This window comes from Zonotrichia leucophrys, chromosome 18 (assembly GCF_028769735.1).
Source record: "Zonotrichia leucophrys gambelii isolate GWCS_2022_RI chromosome 18, RI_Zleu_2.0, whole genome shotgun sequence".
In the NCBI taxonomy this organism is placed as follows: Eukaryota; Metazoa; Chordata; class Aves; order Passeriformes; family Passerellidae; genus Zonotrichia; species Zonotrichia leucophrys.
The window spans coordinates 8,721,894-8,743,601 of NC_088187.1; the positions used below are offsets into that span (position 1 = coordinate 8,721,894).

Genomic DNA, 21,708 nt, shown 5'->3' on the forward strand with positions numbered 1-21,708 from the left:
TCTGTGTCACCTGAGCCTCCCAAGCAGCATCTGGCTTTTCCCTTCCCATCAGCTCTTTCTATTCTAGGTTTGCAAGGTTCCATTGGACTGAAAACCAATTCACTGCTGCTTCCAGTTTCCCTGGATAAGACAAGGCAAAGCCTTCAGCACCAGTAAAGCTCTGCTGTATTGCAGCCCAGTAAACCCCAGGCTCAGTGTGCAGAGCTGAGACATCAAACCACCAAGAGCATTCTGCAGAAAGCACCTGGAGCTGATCCCTCCATGTGGGATTTGAGTCCTGCCCATTAAAGAACTGCTCAGATAATATTCTAGAAACAGACAATGAGGTTATCCAAGAGTATTTTAATACCCTTCTACTTCACTTATATCAGGGTTTGAGCACAAAGTTTGTTTTGATCTGAAGACTATCACAACCTTAAGAGAATTTGAGGAATGAAAGAGTTTTCTCTGGAAAAAGCACAGGCAGAATGTGGAATGGCACAAACTGGTTGGTCTGAGCTTACACCGAGCTCATCTCTGGCCAGACTTCTTTCCAAGACTCAGACGTGTGCCAGGGGAAGACCTGGAGCACACAGCAGGGATCATTCCATGCAATCCATTTTGGCCAACTTAGATAAGGCTTCAATTAACAATTATATCATTCCAGCTAATTTTCCCTTAACACCCTCCTGTGTTTACTAAAGGGACATGACTTTAACCCTCTGAGGAAATCAGAGGGGCTGCCATAAGAAGCTGGGATGCCCAAGGCTGCACAAGGAGCAGCTCCCAGTGCTGTTCTCAGGCAGCCCAGGCAGATCTCCAGCCTGGTGCTGGACAGGGGGACTCAGCTGGGTCACACACCATGTGTGAGGCCAAGGAGCAGAAAAGAATCCCATGATTATTTCCTACCTCTTTCAGCCTCCTTGCTGCCAGCAACTATTCACTGGCAGGCTGCAGAGACAAGTTTAAAGACTGATAAAAGACATAGAAGATAATCAAAACTTTTAAGTAAGGTGATAACAAAATATTTAGCACTAAGTAGCAGATACTTCCTGAATTCCATGATGATACAGGTGGAAACTGAAGAATTCAGGAAATTGTTTAAAGCGATCTATTCAAATGAAGATCCAAATCCTTGTTAATTAACTAGAGAAAATAGAGGAGGACCCCCTAAGAACATAAACAGCATGACAAATCTTGCAGACAAAAAAAGCTGCAACTGCTTTTGACTGTTGAGGAAGATCCACACAACACAGGAATAACAATGTGTGTCCTATTTCTGTTATCAAAATGAAAGCCAAACAGTGTTTCATTATCTGTTCTCACAGATAATTGATAAATCCAAAGCATCTCAATATTTCTATAAACTTGTTAAAACACTGCAGCAATTTAGAAGCACAATGCAAGTCAAAGTCCCAAATTTCCTGAGTTAATAACTTGCAGAAATAATCTTCACAAGTAAAACAAATGCAATTGACCCAGAGGCATCCTCCTTAATTTGTAAACAGCTTGAAACAAAAACGTCAGGAATTAATTTGCTCTTGGCCTGTATTTTAATTTTGTTGATATTTGTTCATGAGGAGACTCCTTTAGTGTCCACTTTTCCATCTCTGTAAAACAGAAGAAGTGGAAAAGAGAAACAAACCCACAAAGATGGGATTGAAAAAGGCATTTGATGGAGATAAAGTATCAGGGAACAAGCCTAAAAAACCCTTTAAAAGGTAGGAGAACCAGCAGTGGGTTGGATTTATGACATTTAAAGGGGAAGAGGGGAGAAGTAAAAAGCTCTGAAAACCCTTTTGAGAAACAAAACCACCAAGAATTTAAGATTTCAGTTCTCTAATCCTCCTGGGCAGGATTTCAAATTGGTATTTGTGCAGATTATTTTTAGATCTATTAGTTTCCTCTGATACATTTCATCACATGGCATTGGGGAATATATTCTATTCATTTTAATAAAGTTGATATGATAATATAATTTCATGAATCTCAGTTTTTAGCATTTGGAAGTTATCTCTTAAATTACCCTCCAGTTATCCAAGATCTCAGGTGTGGTTTGATCCTGTTCAGTGTGCATATATATAAATAAATAATTAAATAAATAAGTCAATATATGCAAAAAAGTTGGGTTTGCAATACAGCATGCTTACTGAATTTAAAAACTAAAATGTCAATGTGAGTTATTAAAGTTGCAGGAATTAAGTTGTGTACTACTTTTGACCCCTTATGATATAATTTGCCCACAGAACACCTAAAAGGAATGCAAAATATTGGTTTTTAAAAACTCAACACATTTAACTTTTGAAGATGTGTCTCGTAAGTGCAGTTAAAATCACCACCAATGTGCTAGAAAGAAACAACTCTCACATGTGCAGATTTCAAAGGATCACGAAGCACCTGCATGATTCATTTTAGTTTGAAGTTTGTTGAAGTATTGCCTGTATCAAAACCTTGTGAACATCAAATACTCTACTTCACTGGGAAAAAAAACATTGTTTCACAGATCAGGTTTGGTTAAAAATAATTACCTATCTGCCTACATACAGGGAGGAAACAAAGTCTGCCCATTCAGCTCAAAATCAGCTCCTGAGTGATCTGGACTTTTTAATGTTAATAATTCCCAGATCTCTGCCAGTACAGGAGAGCAGTGAAAACAAATCCATCTTTAGAACAACCTTTTCCTTGAGAGTTTGAGGAGGAAGATACAAAACCAAGGCAGAGGTAACCCTAAGTTATTAAAGCACAAGGAACTAGAGCAAAAATAATCCCAGTTATGTATCCTTCACAACCGAGCTTTTGGTGAAAATCAAAATTTCAACACATTTTCAGGAAATTCAGTAGGAAGCAATGGAATAATTGGATATCAACAGCTCCAGGTGCCCATCCCATCCTGGTGAGCCACCTGAGTGATCCACCCCTCACTGCAGCATGGGGCTGAGTATAAACATGGAGCACATATATAGGGAAAAGAGAAGAGTATAAAAGATTCCCTGCATCCTCTGAAAGGTTACTTGGCATTACTGTGACATTTATAACCCAGAGAAACGAAAAAAGATCAAACATGGACTCTTTTTTTACAAAATATGAAAGAACACAGGAAACAGAGTAGAGAAAATTAATACTCAAAGCATCAGCTGACAATACCCCAGAGAAACAGCCCCACATTTTAAAGGAATACCATGAGCCCTCCGAAGTGTCTTCTTTGCAAGATGGAACACCATCAGCAGACCTCACAGGCCCTTTTAAACACGCTGGCTACTATCTTAACATTCACTGCAACCTGCTTTGTATGAAATTCTGTTCAGGTGCCCAGCTGTGGTTTATTTTCTCTGTAACACTGAATGGAAACTGTGTTTCTGTGTTTTCAGAGCTCTGCTAAAATCTCAATTTTGCCTAACTTAACAATAGCACTAATTTCACTTAAATATTGTTTCTTCTCCATTATGAGAACAATTAGCTAAGAACAGTCTTTTATGACAAAACCAATCTTTAATCATTTTCCTGTGAAAAATGATTTTCAGATTCAACTTTTCAGGTAAAATCCAGAGCACAATGCCCTCACTAGCAAGGGTTTGATTCCTATTAATATTTTGAGGTACATTTGTATCTTGAGACCAACGAGTAACAGGAAATTGTGTGAAACACACACAGTACCTCCCTCCAAGACAGGCTCTACTTTCAATGGTGACTTTCTCTGCGCTACAGAACAACGTTCAATGCAACACTTTCTGCATTTCTAGCAACAATGAATCCCTCTGAGCATCTCTGAAAGTTTCAGCTTCAAAGGCAGAGCATCAAACTGGCACCAGCCCCTGGCAGCCAAGCACAGCCTAAGCAGGTGACAGAGCACAGGCAGTGTCCTACACACTGTGTGATCATAAAAAGAATCAAACTTCTCTTCAGTAACTTCTGCAAGAAACTGGGGAGTCCTCATTAATATTCCCTTCCTTTGCCTCACATTCATGTGTTTTAGGCACATTAATATTAAGCCTGAGGTCCTGTTTTTATGTATAGATTATGAGAATATTCATTTGGGATAAATATGGATTATTTACATGGTCTTTAGTAATAGTACAAAACAGCAAGCCTTATCTAAAGGAAGAGCATTTTTAAGATGACACAGCAATTTGAATGAAGTATTAAACACCCAGTGGAATTGCTCAGAAAGGATGCAGTGCTTGGCTCACTCACATGATGATCCTCCTGTTCAGGAACCAGTATTTCCGCCGGTGCCGGTCGTAGCCGATGGGCTCGTGGCGGATGTAGGGTTTGTTTTTTTGGATTTCAGCCACACAGTCAGTCACCCCGGGCACCTGGTGTGCCACACAGACCTCACACTGCCACTCGTCCTCGGGCACCTCCTCCAGGGGCGGCTTCACACACTCCAGGTGGTACACGGCCGAGCAGGTCTCACAGCACAGCAAATCCCCGAGTTTGTGACAAACCCTACAATGATCATCATACTGAATAACCCCTTCTGACATCAACTCCTCACGTGCAATGTTTGTGGTAAGAAACTGATCCACTAAGAACTGCAGAACTTTGATTTTATTCTCTACTGGTCCATAAGGATAGTCCTCTGTCTCTTGGTAAGGAAGAACATGATGGTATTCCTTGTCACTCTCACAATATACCCGCAGAACCTCTGGCCACGTCATCCCATCTATGAAATACAAAGTGGAATTAACGCTATCTTTGAGGTCAGCAGGTCCAAAGGTAGTATTTGAAGTGTCTTCTTCACGTAAAACTGCTTTTAACAGCACTATGTGCATCTCTGCCATGAGTGTGCACTGCTCTTGACTTACCAGAGCAGCACAGAAGTCCTCAAAACGAAAAGGAGAGAGGCGCAAAACAGTGCCAAAGTTCCTCAGTACCTCATAGATGGCAATAACATTCATTATATGCTCACTAGGCACCATTAAGTCCTCTGAGGATTTAGGAAACTCCAAGGGTGGGATATCTTTTTCTTCCAATATTGGAGAACGAGGACGATGTGCTCTCTGTCTTCTCCTACCTGGAATAAGAAACAACAGTCAGGATTTTGCTGCTCACAGGTCAATGTGTTTGAATATGTATCATCAATCACTGTGTTAACATTCTGAACTAATGCAAATTAAGGCTTCACAAGCTTCACAGTTACATAAATGTGTTAACTCAGCTAATCATCTCATACTTTAACTAACAGTGTGAAAATAAAACACAAGATAGCTGAAGTTTTGCTTTAGACACGTACAGGAATTGCATTTCCCACACAATACACATCTACTGAAGCTTTAAAATGATATCTGGAAATGTAATTGTTTAAACTACTTAAAAAAAAGACATTTCCTGCAGCCAAAATAATATTTTTTCTCATTCTTATTCAACATGACTAGTTTAAACCTGAAACATCAAGTTCCAAACAGATATTTTGTATTAAATGATTGCAATTATTCTCCTATCCAGCAAGGGCATCCACAAAGCTCATTTCAAGCAGATGTCATAGGACATCAATCTCAACCAAATTAAAATATAAAAGAGAACCTAAAGCATGTTTCCCACTGCTTTCTAACTAGAATATTTCTCCTGACTACCAATAAACCAAAACCAGAAAGTAAATGTGGTATTTTATGAAAATATTTCAAAAATTCTCAATTTCTCAAAACAAACAAACAAGCACCTCCCCAATCCACCCTCATGCTTCAATAAAACAGGAGCCATATCCACAGAATGAGGAGGCAAAATTACAGAAGGATGAAGTTTACCAATAAAAGCTAAAGAGCTGTTTTACTACCTAAAAGACACTGAGCATAATTAATTCAGTCTCAGATGTCAATTCAGATAAGATGCTACATTTCCTTCCCTTGGATTCCACTGTCCTTGATGCCAAGCAGAAGGAAAAATAAAAGAGGAATGTTTTTTTAAATGACACTACCTGAAAGATGAAATATTTTAATCTTCTATCAGAATAACCAGCTACATGCAACTATTTCTCAGCTATCAGTTAAAAGTTTAAGATGCACTCATTAAGTTTATTTCCCTTTCTAGAAAAAAACAAGTTGAGAAAACCTCATAAACCATCAGCTAGGTTTAATCCAAGAACTGAGATGAAAATGGGTTTTAGGTCCTCTTACTAAGCACACTAAGATTCTGGTCAACAACTAAATTCCAAAATTATCCATTGTCCATAGACAAGTGGCAGCAGGATGTATTTTATGCACAGAGAAAATTCAAAGAAAAACTGCAGCTATCCACAGCAGCCATTTCCCACACACACTTCATTAAAATGGGACATCTATTAAACTTTGTGTGTTCTGACACTGAAGAGTGACACAACCAATAGTCTGGAAATTTATAATATTCATAATTTCTTAACCATGCTCTGCAGATAACAGAGCTCCCCAAAAACTGGTTCAAGGAAATGAAGAGATAAAGTGAGCTGCAGTCAGCTTGGATGTTACCATTAAATGGAAAGGGTTCTCTGTGGCATTTGTTCAACCCACCCTACTCCATTCAATACTCCCAGAAATACAGAAAATAATGTGGGAGAAAACCTGCTAAGGCAGATCCTGCTGAATCTGAAACACCATCATTAAAACATTAATGCATTGAAAAGGGGGAAAAAAAAAAAAAAGAAAGAAAAGCCACCTCTAAGAAACATCTTAATGCACAACAAATGATTTCAGAAAAATAAATCAACCCCTAGGCTGGTATGGCAAGAAGGCACCAGACACAGCTTTCCCTTTCCAGTGTTAAAGAATGAAATCTTGTACAACAAATTACACACCCAAACAATATAGCAGATGAACTTCAAGATATTTCCATTACAGAAGTAACAGGTCAACCTCATCTGTGGATAAAAATAACTTTCCAAGTTTGAGTTCTGACTGTGGAAAGTGAAGGAATGTTTCTATGAGTGTCTTCCAACATGCCTCTGCACTAATCAGTGGAAAATGTTTAATCATGGCAAACACACAAAGACAAAGCAGTTTCACAGCCAGGCACTAAGCAAGGGTTCTCTACATTCAACTCAACTTTTCTACCAACATGATCCAAAATTCTATGTGCATAAGCCACAGCTGGTTTAATTAAAGGACCCCAAAAGCAAAAGAAGCCATGGCCACACAATAAACCTGAAGTTTATTGAAGTTTCCTTCAACACTGCAGTCCTGGCCATGCAGGACACCACAGAACAGACCCTCTGAGATCCCTGACGGCCCTCACAGAGTGCCAGCATCACAAAAGACAGCAGAGATATCAGCCAGGATTCCTTCTGGAGCAGAAAGCTGTGTCTGTCACACAGCAATGCCATGGAACAGCCCTTCAAGAGACAGCAGCAAGGACATCAACCCTGCTTTGCCTCAACTAATGAGAAGTGACAAATCCCCCCAGTAATTTTAGACAAAGATAAAACAGAGTGAAGGAACACTGCTGGAAGAAAATGGACTCCAAACACCAATTTTGCTGATGTCTCTTTACCATGAGATAAGCATGGGATGGAACCATAGAATCAGTGAAGTTGGAAACATCTCCAGGATCAAGCCCCACCACCATCTGCTCAAGTTTCACATCCACACATCCCAGAACACCTCCAGGGCTGTGACCCACACCAGTTTCCTGAGCAGCCAGTTCCAGTGCTTTACAACCCTTCAGCAAAACAAAGTTTCCTATTATATAACCTAAACATCCACTGGTGCAATTTAAAGACACTTGTGGATCTGTCACATGAAAGTAATAGGGGAATAAAAAAAGAACTTTAAAACAAGGCATTCCTCATATGTTCTGAAAAAGTTAATCTCTAACACTTCCTCTTACAAAGGAAACATACTGGTGCTATTACAGATCTAGAAGAAATGTGTTATCAGGATATAAATGTGTCATAATAACACAATAAAGAATTGTACTTTGGTGCAAGCACAACACAACCTGTGGCTGCATTAGTCACACCATTCCATCTCCTACTTAAAGCAATTTGTGAATTTTCTTGTTTGTTTTGGTATAAAGAGCAGAAATTTCAAAAGCAAGAATAAAACAGACAATAGGAGAAGCAGAGTGGATTAGAAAATGTGTGCTTCATTGGTGTTAGGCCTCACAGTTGCAGCACATTTTGATATTGTGCACCTCAACACTCCCCATCCACACTGCAAACCACACACCACAGCTCAAGAGCTCAAATAATTTCTGTTTTTGGACACTGAACTGCTCTGAACAATTCTCAACTAAATATAAACTGGTTTGCAGAGCTAAAAAAGGCAAGTATTCAAAGATGCAGAATATTTTAGAAAGAAACTGTATTTTTCTCGAATGACTTGATGGCACAGCATTTAAAATCTTTCTATGCTGGCTTTTTTTCTTTCCAATTTCACTTTCAATTTGTTATTAATATTCTCTGTACTGGGGATGAAGAGAATTTGAAGTTGAGAAGAGAGTCACAAAGTGTGATTTGGATATTCAGAAATTCCCAGCAATTTGTGCTCCAATGTATTACTGGCCAATACACCAACTGTGATCTCAAGAAACATTCAGATACCTTTAAAATAAAACCTCAAAAGCCCAAACCAACAAAGCCAAGCAATCTAATAATCTCCAGTGAGAAGGATGGACATTCTCTGCCAAGGTGCTCATAAATCTCGAAGCATTGCAAGTGGCTGCTGAACTGGAATTAAAAGTGCAGGTCAATGGAATATATAACGATGTCAAAGTGCTACAGGTCTTTTTTTTAAGCTGAAATGTTGCTGTTTTACTGCTGATTTTTCAGTGTGCTGACAACCCACGCAGCTCACCCCGCTTTGGAGCAGCTCCACCTCCTGTGTGAGGGGTTTTGAAGGCCACAGTCCATGTTTACCCTACTGTGCCTCGTAAACACAAAAGAAAATCCCTCAAACGTTGAAAAATGCAATAAATATACACAGTTTTTCAAGCTCTTCACTTTCAAAGACAATCTTCTTTTTCATGAGGCAAGTGGGCCAATATTTAAATTCAACATTCAGTGGCAGACACAAAACCCCACAGCCCCCAAAGAACTCTGGCCACTCCAAACACTTTAGTTTAAATTATTTAAGAGATACTAGGATTTTACAACCTTTTTTTTTTTTAAACTTGTTGTCATTTGTCAAGGATTTGGGCCCCCACAGGGAAATTTTGTTTCAAACAGAAATTGCTTTGTTTAACCCCAAAACCACCAAGGGATTGCAGAGCAGGTGCACTGGCAGGTTATTTCTCCTTTAAGCACCACCACCTGACTGACCAGACTTTAAACTGAATTTTCATGTAACTACTCTAAATTCAAGAAATCTACTCTCAATTTACCCACACTGAAGTTTCCCAAAACATACTCAAGTTTTATTATATGCAAATGAGATACTCTGAGATAGTTTCTGCATGTTAACCAAGCCTCTGAAGCAAATTTCACCTTTGAGGCAGAAAATGTTCACTTCTACACCACTCAAATTCCACAGCTTTATTTGGTGGAAAAAAATTGATTTGCCAATTGCCTCCTGCTGCCACAGCTGGAATATTGACAGGATCCAGATCCCCTGGAGTGTCTGAGCTTTATATTTCTATCTGGCACAAGCTTCTTTTAAATGGCAAATCCTTCATTGTCTCTCCCCAAGTGCTGGAGCAGTCTGCAGTGGTTACCTGTCCCTATTTTGAATTCTCTAGTTAAAGAGCTGCCTGTAATTAAGATTAAAGAGTAAACAATTCTATTTCCATGGAACATTGTAATTATCAGATACTGATAATTACAGTCTACACTTAGAATAATCTACTGAAATAATTTCTATTACAAATATTTAAGCAAACACACTAATGATATTTGAAATAAAACAAAGTTACTCAAGTAACAGTCTAAACACCCAAAATCAGAATTTACTTTAAAAACCCAGAATATTGCTTTATTTCTTTTATTTGCATCTACTCAACCTACTTGGTTCAAATGCTGACCCTTTCAGAATTCAGAAATGAAAAAGAGTTTAAAAGGATCAAAAACTTTGTCCCCACTTTCATTCACAGACTGAAAGAAGAAAAGGGAAAGCCACATCTACTCTTTACCATGGGAGAATAGAGAATTTAAAACTCCTCTAACCATCCTTAACACATCTGCTGGTTTATAAAACCAGAGATTCTGAATTAACTGCAGTCATCAGTGTCCAGGACACAGTTTAATGCTCTTCAGCTTTACTTGTATTCAATCACCTTACACATGTAGGCTAACAAAAATCACAAAAATCCAGTTTTGCCTTGTCTCACTGATGTTAAACATCCCTCCCCTCCAGCAAACAGAGCCTTTCAGCCCAACACATTTCAGGTTCTGGACTGGTGGATGGATGTCCTTGAGAACAAATATCCTGCCAGAACCACTGTCCTGTTCAAACAGGGACAGAGTGGTGGCCTAAAAAATAAACACTGGTTCCAGCCTCTCTTGATTTGGAAGTTCACAGCTGGTCTCATTTCACTTGTCTCAGAACTTTTGGGCTCTCCAGCCCAGAGCTGCTGCTCACAGCTGCCATGGAGAGGATCAGCTTGGAAGGACACTGGGGAGGGAAAAGAGACCAAGGAGTTTCAGATCCCTCAGCAACCTCTACAGGAGGGGAAAATACAGAACAAACCCCTCAGTCACACTCCACTAACTGACCACAGAAAGGACTTTCAATTTCCCCCAAAAAAGATTAAAATTTTGGCTTCAAGTTTCACAAGCCAAGTCAAACCACAGAACTCTTAGATGAAAGTCCATCTTTAGTAAAGTAGAACTGGGCTGGTTTTGTTTTCCAGATTGTGAGTCACTGCAAAAACTCCTCAACATAAAGACCAGCTGCCAGTTATATGCAATGTCCTGGAGCAGAGCACTCAGAGATGCCCTCTCCTACATTTTCCTTCCTTCTGGAAACTTTGCCTTTTTCCTGCCCTCAAACTCCCTCCTATTTTGGTTTGGTTTTAATAAACACTCACTTGCTGTCCCATATTGCAGCAGGAACGTTTCAAATGGGACTGTTCAGCAATACAGGAGGTTTTGTTAGATAGCACTGAGAAAACTGGAAACAGTTCATGACAATGTGTAAGAAAACCTTTTTTTGGTGTTCTTTCTTTCCTTTCACAGCAGAATGCAGAAACTGGAGAGAGCTGAATGTTTGCCACAGCAATATCCAAACTGGTTCTTTAATTAAAAGTCAACCTCTTGGGAGAACGTTTGCTCAGCTTCCACCAAAGAAAAAACAGCAGTAAAATGAATGAGTTCAACATAAAATAAGAATATATTATGAAAAGTAGTGCCAAAATAGAAAAATCTAAATATTTTTCTTGGGATGGGCTGAAATTAAAGGCTTTGACTTCCACAAAACAGTTTCTTCCCTTTTAAAAATGCCAACATGATAATCATGTTTCTAATATTCACAGTCAAACAGTCTCATCCAGAAAAATTTTCTAAAAAAATAAGATGCATTTGTAACTACTTGTAGGTGCAGCTTCGATTTGAATATTACTCTGCAGTAATCACACCTAACCCAAATTTATTTATTTAGTCTGGAGAAGAGAAAAATCCAGCCATAAATAAAACTTAAAAACTAAACAAGCATTAAAAATGAGGCATTCCAAGCACCAAAAAAAGCTTTGGAAGTTGAAAAACAAATGAAAAAAATCATTGGTTATTAGACTAGATCCTGAATGCACTCACATCACACAAATTCCCACACATGTTCCCAAGTAAAGTTTGATTCCTGCCTTCCCTTGTACAAAAGTAGCTCTTTATGTTCTTTTAAACTGTAAAACTTTTGGCTGTTTCCTTTTTCAGTTTGCACACCTGTCAGCACGCACTTTTAAATCAAACCAGGGTTCTCAACTGATTTCACTTTTAAGAATTTAATTTCCCAACATTATGGCCATGAGCACACCGCCAGGAGCCAGGAACACAAACCCCCCGTGTTCTATGGAATCAATTTAACATTTGGAGAACAAATGCAAATGCAGCACAAGCAGCAGGTGAGAGAAGGACTGAGAGTGAGGAACAACCCTTCAGTGCCTAGAACCCAGGCAAAGGAAAAAAACAACAAAACCACAGGCAGCACAAGCAAAATGATTCTCTAGACAATCTCTTGGGACACACTCAGAGAAGCTGTAACAAATTTAATAAGTTAGTGAGCCCTGAGAGCCAGCCCCAACCCACTAAAATCCACATTTATTCACCTTACACCTGTCCCATGCAACACAATGAGCACTGACAGAATTTTACAGCAGATCTACAGAAAAAGTTTGCCCAATAAAGTAATTCCAGCACATTATCTCTTACAACACTCATCCTTCGATCAGGGCGAGGTATTTGCTGCTCAGAGCTCCTGAGATGACTGACAAAGCTCTGCTCAGATAAGCTGCCAATTTACAAGTCAATGCAGCAGGATCAGCCCCAGATTTACTCCTTTGGCCTTCTACACAATTTCTTTGTTAAGGATTGTCCCCTACATTTTCCAAGACTGGCATGAGGAAGTAGTGATCCTTCCCTCCAGAGCACAAATCAGAGTGCAGATCAGTAAATGGTAAAATAAGAGCACACCAGGTTTAATTTAGAGAACAGGGTAGCCCAGGTGAGATGTTTGGGAGGATGGTAAATCTTCCAAAGGAGGCAGACAAAGGAGGCTGCATATCTCAGTGTTGTATCTCGGTGTCTCCCTTAGACAATTCTTCAAGAGCATGAAAACACGTTCAGATAAAAAATTACTACAGACACACCAAATGCAGCACCTGCTTCCCAGCTAAACTCTCTCACTCTGAAGATAAAAGCCCACTGGCAAGTAACTGGTTAACTGAAGCAATGGTCAATCCCTGCAAATGCTCAGACAAGCCAAATCCAACTAAAAGTATTATTTATTGTATTTTAAGATATATATTGTGTATTTGTTTGTTTGACAGACTGATGATCTCAGCTGAAATTTAGATGTATAGCTCTTCCTAAAACTAGTTTTCTGATGAAGAAAAATCAATAAAGAAAAAATGAAGGACTTCTAGGCATCCCCATTAAACCCTTCTCTTAAAACTCTGCAACATATGAAAAATACTTTGTAACTACATTGCAACAGTGACAAGCCTCAAGTGGAATTTACACTGGACAGGGAATGGCAAAAATGTTTAGTGATACAAATTATACAGGATACCTGTCCCAGCAGTTCCTCCACCTGCTGGGGTAAGAGGGAAGGGACATTACACATACAAAATCCCTCCACCAAAAGTATATCCAGTAGACTAAAGAGAAATAATTGTTATGCACACAGTATGTTTTTATTGTACCATGACTAAGTGGTATATTAGGCATTTTATCTTTTCTAAGATTCCACTTCTTTAAATAGTTTAATAATATTATTTTATATTATAATAATATTAATTTATTACCATATTATAGTAGAAAGTACTCCTACATCTAAGTTCAAGATAAATCATAAGCTTCCCACCAGAGCAAAAACCTGAAGCTTTCTTGGCCAGAAACATTGCTCTGTGATCTTTTAATTCATTGTTATATGTAAGTTAGAAAAAACTGCAGCAAGTCCATCCCCCATTTAAAGGGGATGTGATTTATGTGTAAAAGCTTGGTTGGCAGCAGAGTTTGACTGGGATGGCAATTATTCAACAGCCAGCTCTCAAAAACTCTTCAGCCCCTCAGAGTACATCCTGGAAGTGGTTGGAGGGCAAGGAGAGAGGATTGTTCATCATCCCTTTGGTAAAAATTCTGTCAGGAGCCCGTCCAAGCCAAGGGAGGAGACGCTCCCTGGAGCCCTGCTCCCAGCACGGGAGCTCTGCCACTGTTCCTCTGCCTGGCTGCAAGACAGGGCTATGGATTAACCTCTGTATCTAACACAGGGCTATGAAATAACCTCTATATCTAACACAGGGCTATGAAATAACTTCTATATCTAACACAGGGCTATGAAATAACCTCTATATCTAACACAGGGCTAGGAAATAACCTCTATATCTAACACAGGGCTGTGAAATAACCTCTATATCGAACACAGGGCTATGAAATAACTTCTATATCTAACAGAGAGCTATGAAATAACTTCTATATCTAACACAGGGCTAGGAAATAACCTCTATATCTAACACAGGGCTAGGAAATAACCTCTGTATCTAACACAGGGCTGTGAAATAACTTCTATATCTAACACAGGGCTAGGAAATAACCTCTATATCTAACACAGGGCTAGGAAATAACCTCTGTATCTAACACAGGGCTATGAAATAACTTCTATATCTAACACAGGGCTATGAAATAACCCCTGTATGTAACACAAGGATATGAAATAACCTCTATATCTAACACAGGGCTAGGAAATAACCCCTATATCTAACACAAGGATATGAAATAACTTCTATATCTAACAGAGAGCTATGAAATAACTTCTATATCTAACACAGGGCTAGGAAATAACCTCTATACTAACACAGGGCTATGAAATAACCCCTGTATGTAACACAAGGATATGAAATAACCTCTGTATCTAACACAGGGCTGTGAAATAACCTCTATATCTAACAGAGAGCTATGAAATAACCTCTATATCTAACACAGGGCTATGAAATAACCTCTGTATGTAACACAAGGATATGAAATAACCTCTATATCTAACACAGGGCTAGGAAATAACCCCCCTGTATCCAAATACAGGGCTATGAAATAACCCCTGTATCTAAACAGTATGAAATAAACCCCCTGCATCTGAACACAGGGCTAGGAAATAACCCCTGTATGTAACACAGGGATATGAAATAACCCCCCTGTATCTAACAGAGGGCTAGGAAATAACCCCTGTATGTAACACAGGGCTAGGAAATAACCCTCAAGTGTCTAAACACACACAGGGCTATGAAATAACCCCCCTGTACCTGAACACAGGGCTAGGAAACAACCCCCCAGTATCTAACAGAGGGATATGAAATAACCCCTGTATCTAAACACTATGAAATAAATCCCCATGATCTAACACAAGGCTATGAAATAACCCCTGTATATAAACACAGCTGAGCACCAACCCCGCCTCAGGGAGCACCTGGAGGAACCGGGGAGACACAACTGCAGCCCTGCCCTGCTCTGCCCTGTCAGACACAGAGATCCCGATGAGCCAAACCCTACCCTGCTGCCAGTGCTGCTCTGAGGGCCGGCATCTCCTGCTGGATTATGCCAGGAGCCAGATTCCCACCAGTGCCACTGGGATTTCAGACTCCCATCAGTGCCACTGGGATTTCAGATTCCCATCAGTGCCACTGGGATTTCAGACTCCCATCAGTGCCTCTGGGATTTCAGAATCCCATCAGTGGCACTGGGATTTCAGATTCCCACCAGTGCCACTGGGATTTCAGATTTCCATCAGTGCCACTGGGATTTCAGACTCCCACCAGTGCCACTGGGATTTCAGACTCCCATCAGTGGCACTGGGATTTCAGACTCCCATCAGTGCCTCTGGGATTTCAGAATCCCATCGGTGCCACCCTGGCTCCCAGGGCAGGTGTTTGTCCAGGAGGAGGCACGGACGGAGCTGCCTGAATGAAAACTTTGGGCAAGAGTGTATCCAGGAGGGAGGGAGACCTCTAGGCAAACACTGAACTAATGAGAACCACCAGTAAATTGCCAAAATAACAACACAAACGTTTTAATTCTCAAAAACTCGGTAGAGAGCAAAAGCACCTAAGGATTAAAATGCTTACACTTACACTTCTCTTAATAAAGTTAAGTTATCCTGACCAAGTGAGAAATAAACATATAAATTATCAAAATGGTTTCTGATACACCTGAACACCACATAAAACCTGTCTATGCTTGTACAACAATGCAGAGAGAGCTATCTTCTGATTTGCCAAAACACTTAGCACATTTGAAAAATGGCATACACCCATTCTCTGCAGAACTCATTTTAAACCTGGATGCTCAGGCAAAAAATATTATCCTGACCTAGCCAGTTAAAATCATAAAAATATTATTTCCCTGACATAAGCATTCCCAAAAAAGCACTAGAAATGAAAGTTATCACAACTAAGAAGAAAATGGAGAGTTAAAAGTCAAGAGAGTATTTCAGAGCTTTCCTTCTGTGAAGTCAGATCTCAATCTTTATCCAAAACATTTCAATTTGATTGCAGGACATTCCTGCAACAGGTAAACTAACATCTTCTAAAAATTATCTCTAAATAAATTTAGTACTGTATGTACTTATTTTGATTCATTTAGGCTCTGAAGCATATGGATATAAGTTTAAAAATATATATAGAAAAACATATAGAGATTTTTAAAGTTATGTATAAAGTATTATGAAGTCACGGAATGAGCTGATATCATTAACTCACCAAAATAAAAACAAATTACACATTTAGCAGCCAGTACTTCCCCCTTTTAAAAAGTCATCAGCTAACTACTCGGAACTACATTCCTTTTTTAATTAAGATGCAATGCATTCACACCAACAACCTGTTCCTCCCCCCTTCCAAAGTGGCCAAATACTGGAACAACAGCAGTGTCTGCCATCCTGCAGCCCAAATTACCTATAAGTTGAACTACTCTCCTGGTTTAGGACTTAAAAAAAAAAAGAAAGAAAAGAAAAATAAAATAAAATATTCTAAGCTCGAATTCCATTCTGGAACAAGTTCAAATAAATCCAAAGTGCTTAAGTTTAAATAAAAGAATTTTTGAAGCTTGGTGAATGAACCAATTAAGGACAAACAGAAATGCAGGCCTTAAAAAATCCCAATTTTTCCATTAGAATGAAAAAAAATAATCACAATTATGTTTAATGAATTTTAACCCCAACAGGAGTTTTAAAGGTTGCCATACCTTAAGATAAACGCAGCGTTTAAATGCAAGACCTCTGACTCAACCTCCACCTTTTAATCTTTGTGTTGAACTCCAGCTAGGTTTACATCCTTGCAATGAGGCCCTGTGCACTTTTCCCCAAACTATAACAATGCAATCTCCATTTTGAACAATGCACCTCATTTCCCTCCTTGGAAAGCTACTTTTGTCTTAAAGCCAGTAGATGCTGGATCCAGTTATAGCTCTGACCTCAAGAGCCTGAAAATTCTCGGTGTTTATAGTTTTTTGGTTTTTTAAGCCACTTCAACTCACATGCGCTTCCTTTCCTTTCAACATCAAGTGTATTTGCAAGCACAAGCCAGCCTTTCCTGTACTTAATTGAAAAGCCCTCTTTGCAAGGCATGCCTCTCGTTTCCCTTGTTTTTAAATTTAAAGCGAATGCTCCGCGACACTTCTGACATTGTTTGCAACACGTCCTGGTGGATCGCGCGTTTCTGCGCTCGCCAGGTTCCCCATGAACATTCGCAGAGCATCCCCTTGTTCCAGCAAGTGCCGCCCGCCCTCCCCGCTGCTCTCCGCGCATCCGAGCATCTCCCGATGCTCCCCGCGTCCCCGGGGCTGCCAGTGGTTATTTGCATCCCCTCTCCCTGGGAGTGCTTGCGGGCATCCCTCACATCCTCGCATGGGAGCGCGGAGCGTATTTGCCAACCTAGAGGGAGCATGTGGGGTGCCCTCGACTTGTTTGAGTTCGCCCACGGACTCTCTACCTGGGGTGCTGCTGTAGGTGCTGTGGCTCCTGAAGCTGCTCTCAGTGCAATAACTGGCATCGTCTTCATCCTCCATCTCTTCGGGGTAGTCAGAGTCGTCGTCGTCCTCTTCCTCCATTATCTCCTCCTCTTCTTCCTCCTCGGAGTCCTGGTTATCCTCGGGGTCTCCCTCCTCCTCCTCCTCGGACACCATGCTCTCCTCCTCCTCCTCTTCGCTCTCATGATCGTCGTACACCACTTTGCTGATGCTCCTCCTGGACGAGGCAGCCCTGCCTTGGCTGTTGCAGCTGCCTCCTGCGCCTCCTCCTCCCCCTGCTCCTGCCGCCCCGGCCCTGCCCCTGCCCTTACCGCCGCTGCCTCCCCCACCGGGGGTGCTGCTGCCGCCGCCGCCCGCCTTCCTCTTGCCGCCCCCCCTGGGCGAGGCGGCGGCGGCGGGCGACGAGGCCTGGGCAGCGCCGGCTCCCTTCTGCTTGGGCCCCGCCGTCTCCGCCTGGGCCGCGGCCGCCCACCTGCCGCGGCTGCTGCCGCGCTGCCGGGAGCGCAGCCCGCCGATGGGGCCTGCCGGGGCCGGGGCGCTCGCCGGAGCGGCGGCCGCCGCCGGCTGCTGCTGCTTGGGCGGCCTGCCGCGCCGGCCCCGCATCGCTGGGCGCTGGCCGAGGGGGAAGGGAGGGGAAGGGCGGCTCGGGAGGGCGCTCGGAGTCCGGACAGGCGGCTACGGGCAAGCTCCGCGCCCCGCGGAGGGCGCGGGGCCGGGGCGGGGGGGGGCCGGGCCGAGCGGGCCGCGGCTCAACGCGAATCGCCGGCGCCCCGCTCCGGATCGCCGCCGGCCGCCATCTTGTTCCCCGCCTGCGCCTCGGCCGCTCCGCGCTGACTGGGGGAAGCGGCACCAGGCCCCGAGCGCCTCACGTGACCGCCGCGCCCGCCGCCGCCGCCAGGGGGCGCGCCCGCCGCGGCCGTGAGGGAGCCGCCGCGACGGGGCGGCCCCGCGAGCCCCAGACCCGGCACCGAGCCCGGCACTGACACCGAACCCGGACCCGGCACCGAGCCCGGCACCGAACAAGACGAACCAACACACGGACCGAACCCCGGAGCCGCCGGCACGGCCCACCGACCCCGGATCCGACACCGGTACCGTCATTGACCCCAGGCACCGACCACCGACCCTGGATGCAACATCGACCCCAGGCACCGGCACCGCTCTTCGCCCCTTTTTGCTCCGCTTGCCCCTTTCCCCTCCGCCGGCACCAGCGCGCCCCCGCCCCAGCTCACGGTCCCGGCACCGCCGCTCCCTCAGCCGGCGCTGCCCCGGCCTCACCCTCTCCCCACAGCGGAGTCGCTGGGCCCGTGGCCGGGGTCACTCCCAGAGCTCGGCCCGAGGAACCCCGGGCCCGTCGGGAACAGCTCTGAGCGAGGTGCGTGCCGGGCCCGGGCAGGGATCCCCACGAGGGTTTTCATGCCCCGTCCAAATCAGAGCCCCGGGTGTCCCTCGGGAGTCGCTTCCCTCCGCCATCGGCACCAGCAGCTGCTCTGACCACTGACACTCAGCTCTGGCCGTGCTTTGACTCCTCGCCCCTTAAACCCCACTTGCAGCTCACCCTTACACAGCCAGCGCCTGTGTAAAACAAACACTGAGATTACACACGGACCCACCATCACCGTTTTGCCCATCTGCTTTCTCTACTCTGTTTCCACAGTTCTCTGGAGCACTAGGAAAAGAGATGGGCTTCATCTGCTTTGTATTCCCTCTGGTTGTCTCATTTGTCAGAGCCTACAAAGAGCTAAAAATCAACAAAAACCAGTTGCACAGTTGAGTTTCCAATGCCACCCCTTGAATTCAGGGTATCAGTTTCATAAGGAAAAGCAGTGCAAACTCCAAGTCAGCCCAAGGCACACAGATATCTTGTATTTCCTACAACCAGCCTTCCTTTTCATTGCTAGATCGAGACAGTTTCAGTATTTCAGAGAAGCCAGAAGTCTTATCATTAGAAAATCAGTTTACATGTTCATTTCTTTCAGTCCCTTGTTTATACATCTGAGCAAGGTAAAACCCAACACTGGTCATGCCACAAACATGGCAGTGACATGTCCAATATATAATTTAATTTGCATTCTTCAATAGTAATTTTTGAAGTCCTTTTGTTCATTAACTTGTTGCTCAGGCCAGGCACCTCATCAAACCCACAAACCTGCCACAGCACCAAGCACACAACAATGGCTGCAGGGTTTAGCCCAATTTTCACTCTATATCCAGCTTTTTATCTGCAGCTCTTTTATACTCAGTGTTGCAGCTGCACAGGCCCAAAGCCCTGAACACAGGATGACACACACAGCCAACATTGCCCAACCCCATTTACACCTTTCTTTCTACTCAATTTGTATTCTAGACCTTTCCAAGTCACCTTTAGATTGCTTATATGAGGCTGATTTTTGCTACCTCTCACCAGGAGGCAGAGGGTTGTGGTCACTCTTTAAATACATGAATATACAGACATACATTTCCATTATCTCCTTCTGGTATCATGGGAGAAACACCTGTGCATTCTGCCATCAATACACTGAGAATCTAGCAAAGGTACCAGCTGCATTCTAAAAGCATTAACACCTCCAAAACACTGAATTTTGTGTATTTGTGGTAGATCAAAGGTGCTGAGAATCATGTGCTTCTGAACTGTGAACCAGACTATCTGTCTCTTAATCCCATCCCTTATCAGTTGGTGATGTGGAAGTGCTTACTGAATTTTCATTTCCTAGGTGCAGAAATGGGTGCACAGAGAGGTTTAACCTTCAGGGACAGGATAGAAATCAGTCCTTTCCAACACAGCTCAGCAGAGAAACCAACCCCAACCCCAAAACCTGCCCATTCCATGCAGTAGAGCAGAATACACTGATTTGGAATTTGGAGCTCCAGTTTGGAGTCTGCTGGTAGTTAAATGAGCATGTTTATAAGTGAATTGAATACAGCAGGAAGAGGAATTTTTGGGTGGAAACTCTACCCTGCTTCCATCCTTAGGACAGATGGAGGAAAAGCTTCCTTTGACAAGGCACTCTGGAGAAGATGAACAGCCCAGTTGTGCCAAGCTGTGTTCTGGGTGGGCTCCTTTCTCCAAGGATAAGGGAAAGAGCTGAACCTACAGCTGGATGGCATTCAGAGCAAGTGAGCACAAGCTCTTGCTTAAATTATTCAGATGCTTTTGTCCAGTCCTTCACTCCAAACTATTTCATAACTTGTGTTAGGAATTGTCTTCAGGTGTTCAGCTCTCAAATCAGTTCCACAGACATTTTTCTAAGAGCAATGTCACACCAGAGCTCAGCAGCAGACTGGAAGGCAGGTGTAGCAAGGAAGGAAGGGCTTACATGACTTTTGCTGAGGTAATTCAATATAGCTCCAATTGACATTTTATTTAGATGATGAAAACCAAAGTGTATCAATATACTGATATGCTGAATTCTACTAATATTCCATCACATAATTAGTAAAAATAACATATTTGCTGTTCTGAAAATGTACTGATCATCTTGTCCCCAACAATCCACCTCATACTCGACTCCAGGAAATTCAGCATTGTGCTTCTGTCCCATTTTCCCTATTCCAGATGAATAGTCCCACAAGTATCTTGTAACAGGTCAGCTTTAAGTGAATGCCTCATCAGAATAAGTCAACAGATACCTGTAAAATCTTCAACAAATGTTGTCTGCATAAAACTTTAGTTCTTTGTATTTCAAAAAGAGTCAAAATCAATCTAAGATGTACTTTGAAATGCTACAATTCAAGCAGCACAGGTGACATTAACTAAGCTGAGGTGTTCAGTAGTTGAAAAAGTACTTGCAGAAAACAAACTGATATAGGTAAGAATGTTCTTATTTTAAATTCAAGATAAGTTTTCCTGTCCAAAATATTGAAAGCAACTTACTACCAGTGCCAAGAAGTCCCCTCTATACATCTTCAGCTGCTACTGCAGGGTTTTTTTTCAGACTTGTACATACATTTGGTACTGACAGTGTATAAATACAACCAAACAGGTCACCTTCCAAAGTGACTTGAGCCTTTATCTGTGTGTGCAGCTCTTCCCAAGTTACACAGCCCAAGAGAGCAAGTTATCACAGCCATCTTGTGTTTAGCCAAGAATTGTGTGGTATTCTAGGAAGTTCTCATGATCTCAAAATTCTACATGAAAATATAAGCAAACATCCAGCTTCTCA

General features: G+C 42.4%; 1 protein-coding gene across 8 annotated transcripts in view; it reads right to left on the reverse strand.

Annotated features, from left to right (window-relative positions):
- BPTF (bromodomain PHD finger transcription factor) overlaps positions 1–18,180 on the reverse strand; it is a 58,649-nt gene extending 40,469 nt beyond the window's left edge. For 6 of the 8 annotated variants that reach the window (XR_010442289.1, XM_064728213.1, XM_064728214.1 and 3 more), the window contains exons 1-2: positions 17,509–18,178; positions 4,171–4,993 (exon numbers count right to left, since the gene is read on the reverse strand). Coding sequence is in view for 7 of the 8 variants with exons in the window: in XM_064728213.1 (XP_064584283.1) it covers positions 4,171–4,993; positions 17,509–18,148 (1,463 nt within the window). In the remaining variant the exon portion in view is untranslated. Of the gene's footprint in view, positions 1–4,170; positions 4,994–17,508 lie in introns of all 8 variants that reach the window. The other 2 variants (XM_064728215.1, XM_064728212.1) reach the window with 2 other exon arrangements.
- Positions 18,181–21,708: the final 3,528 nt, after the last annotated feature.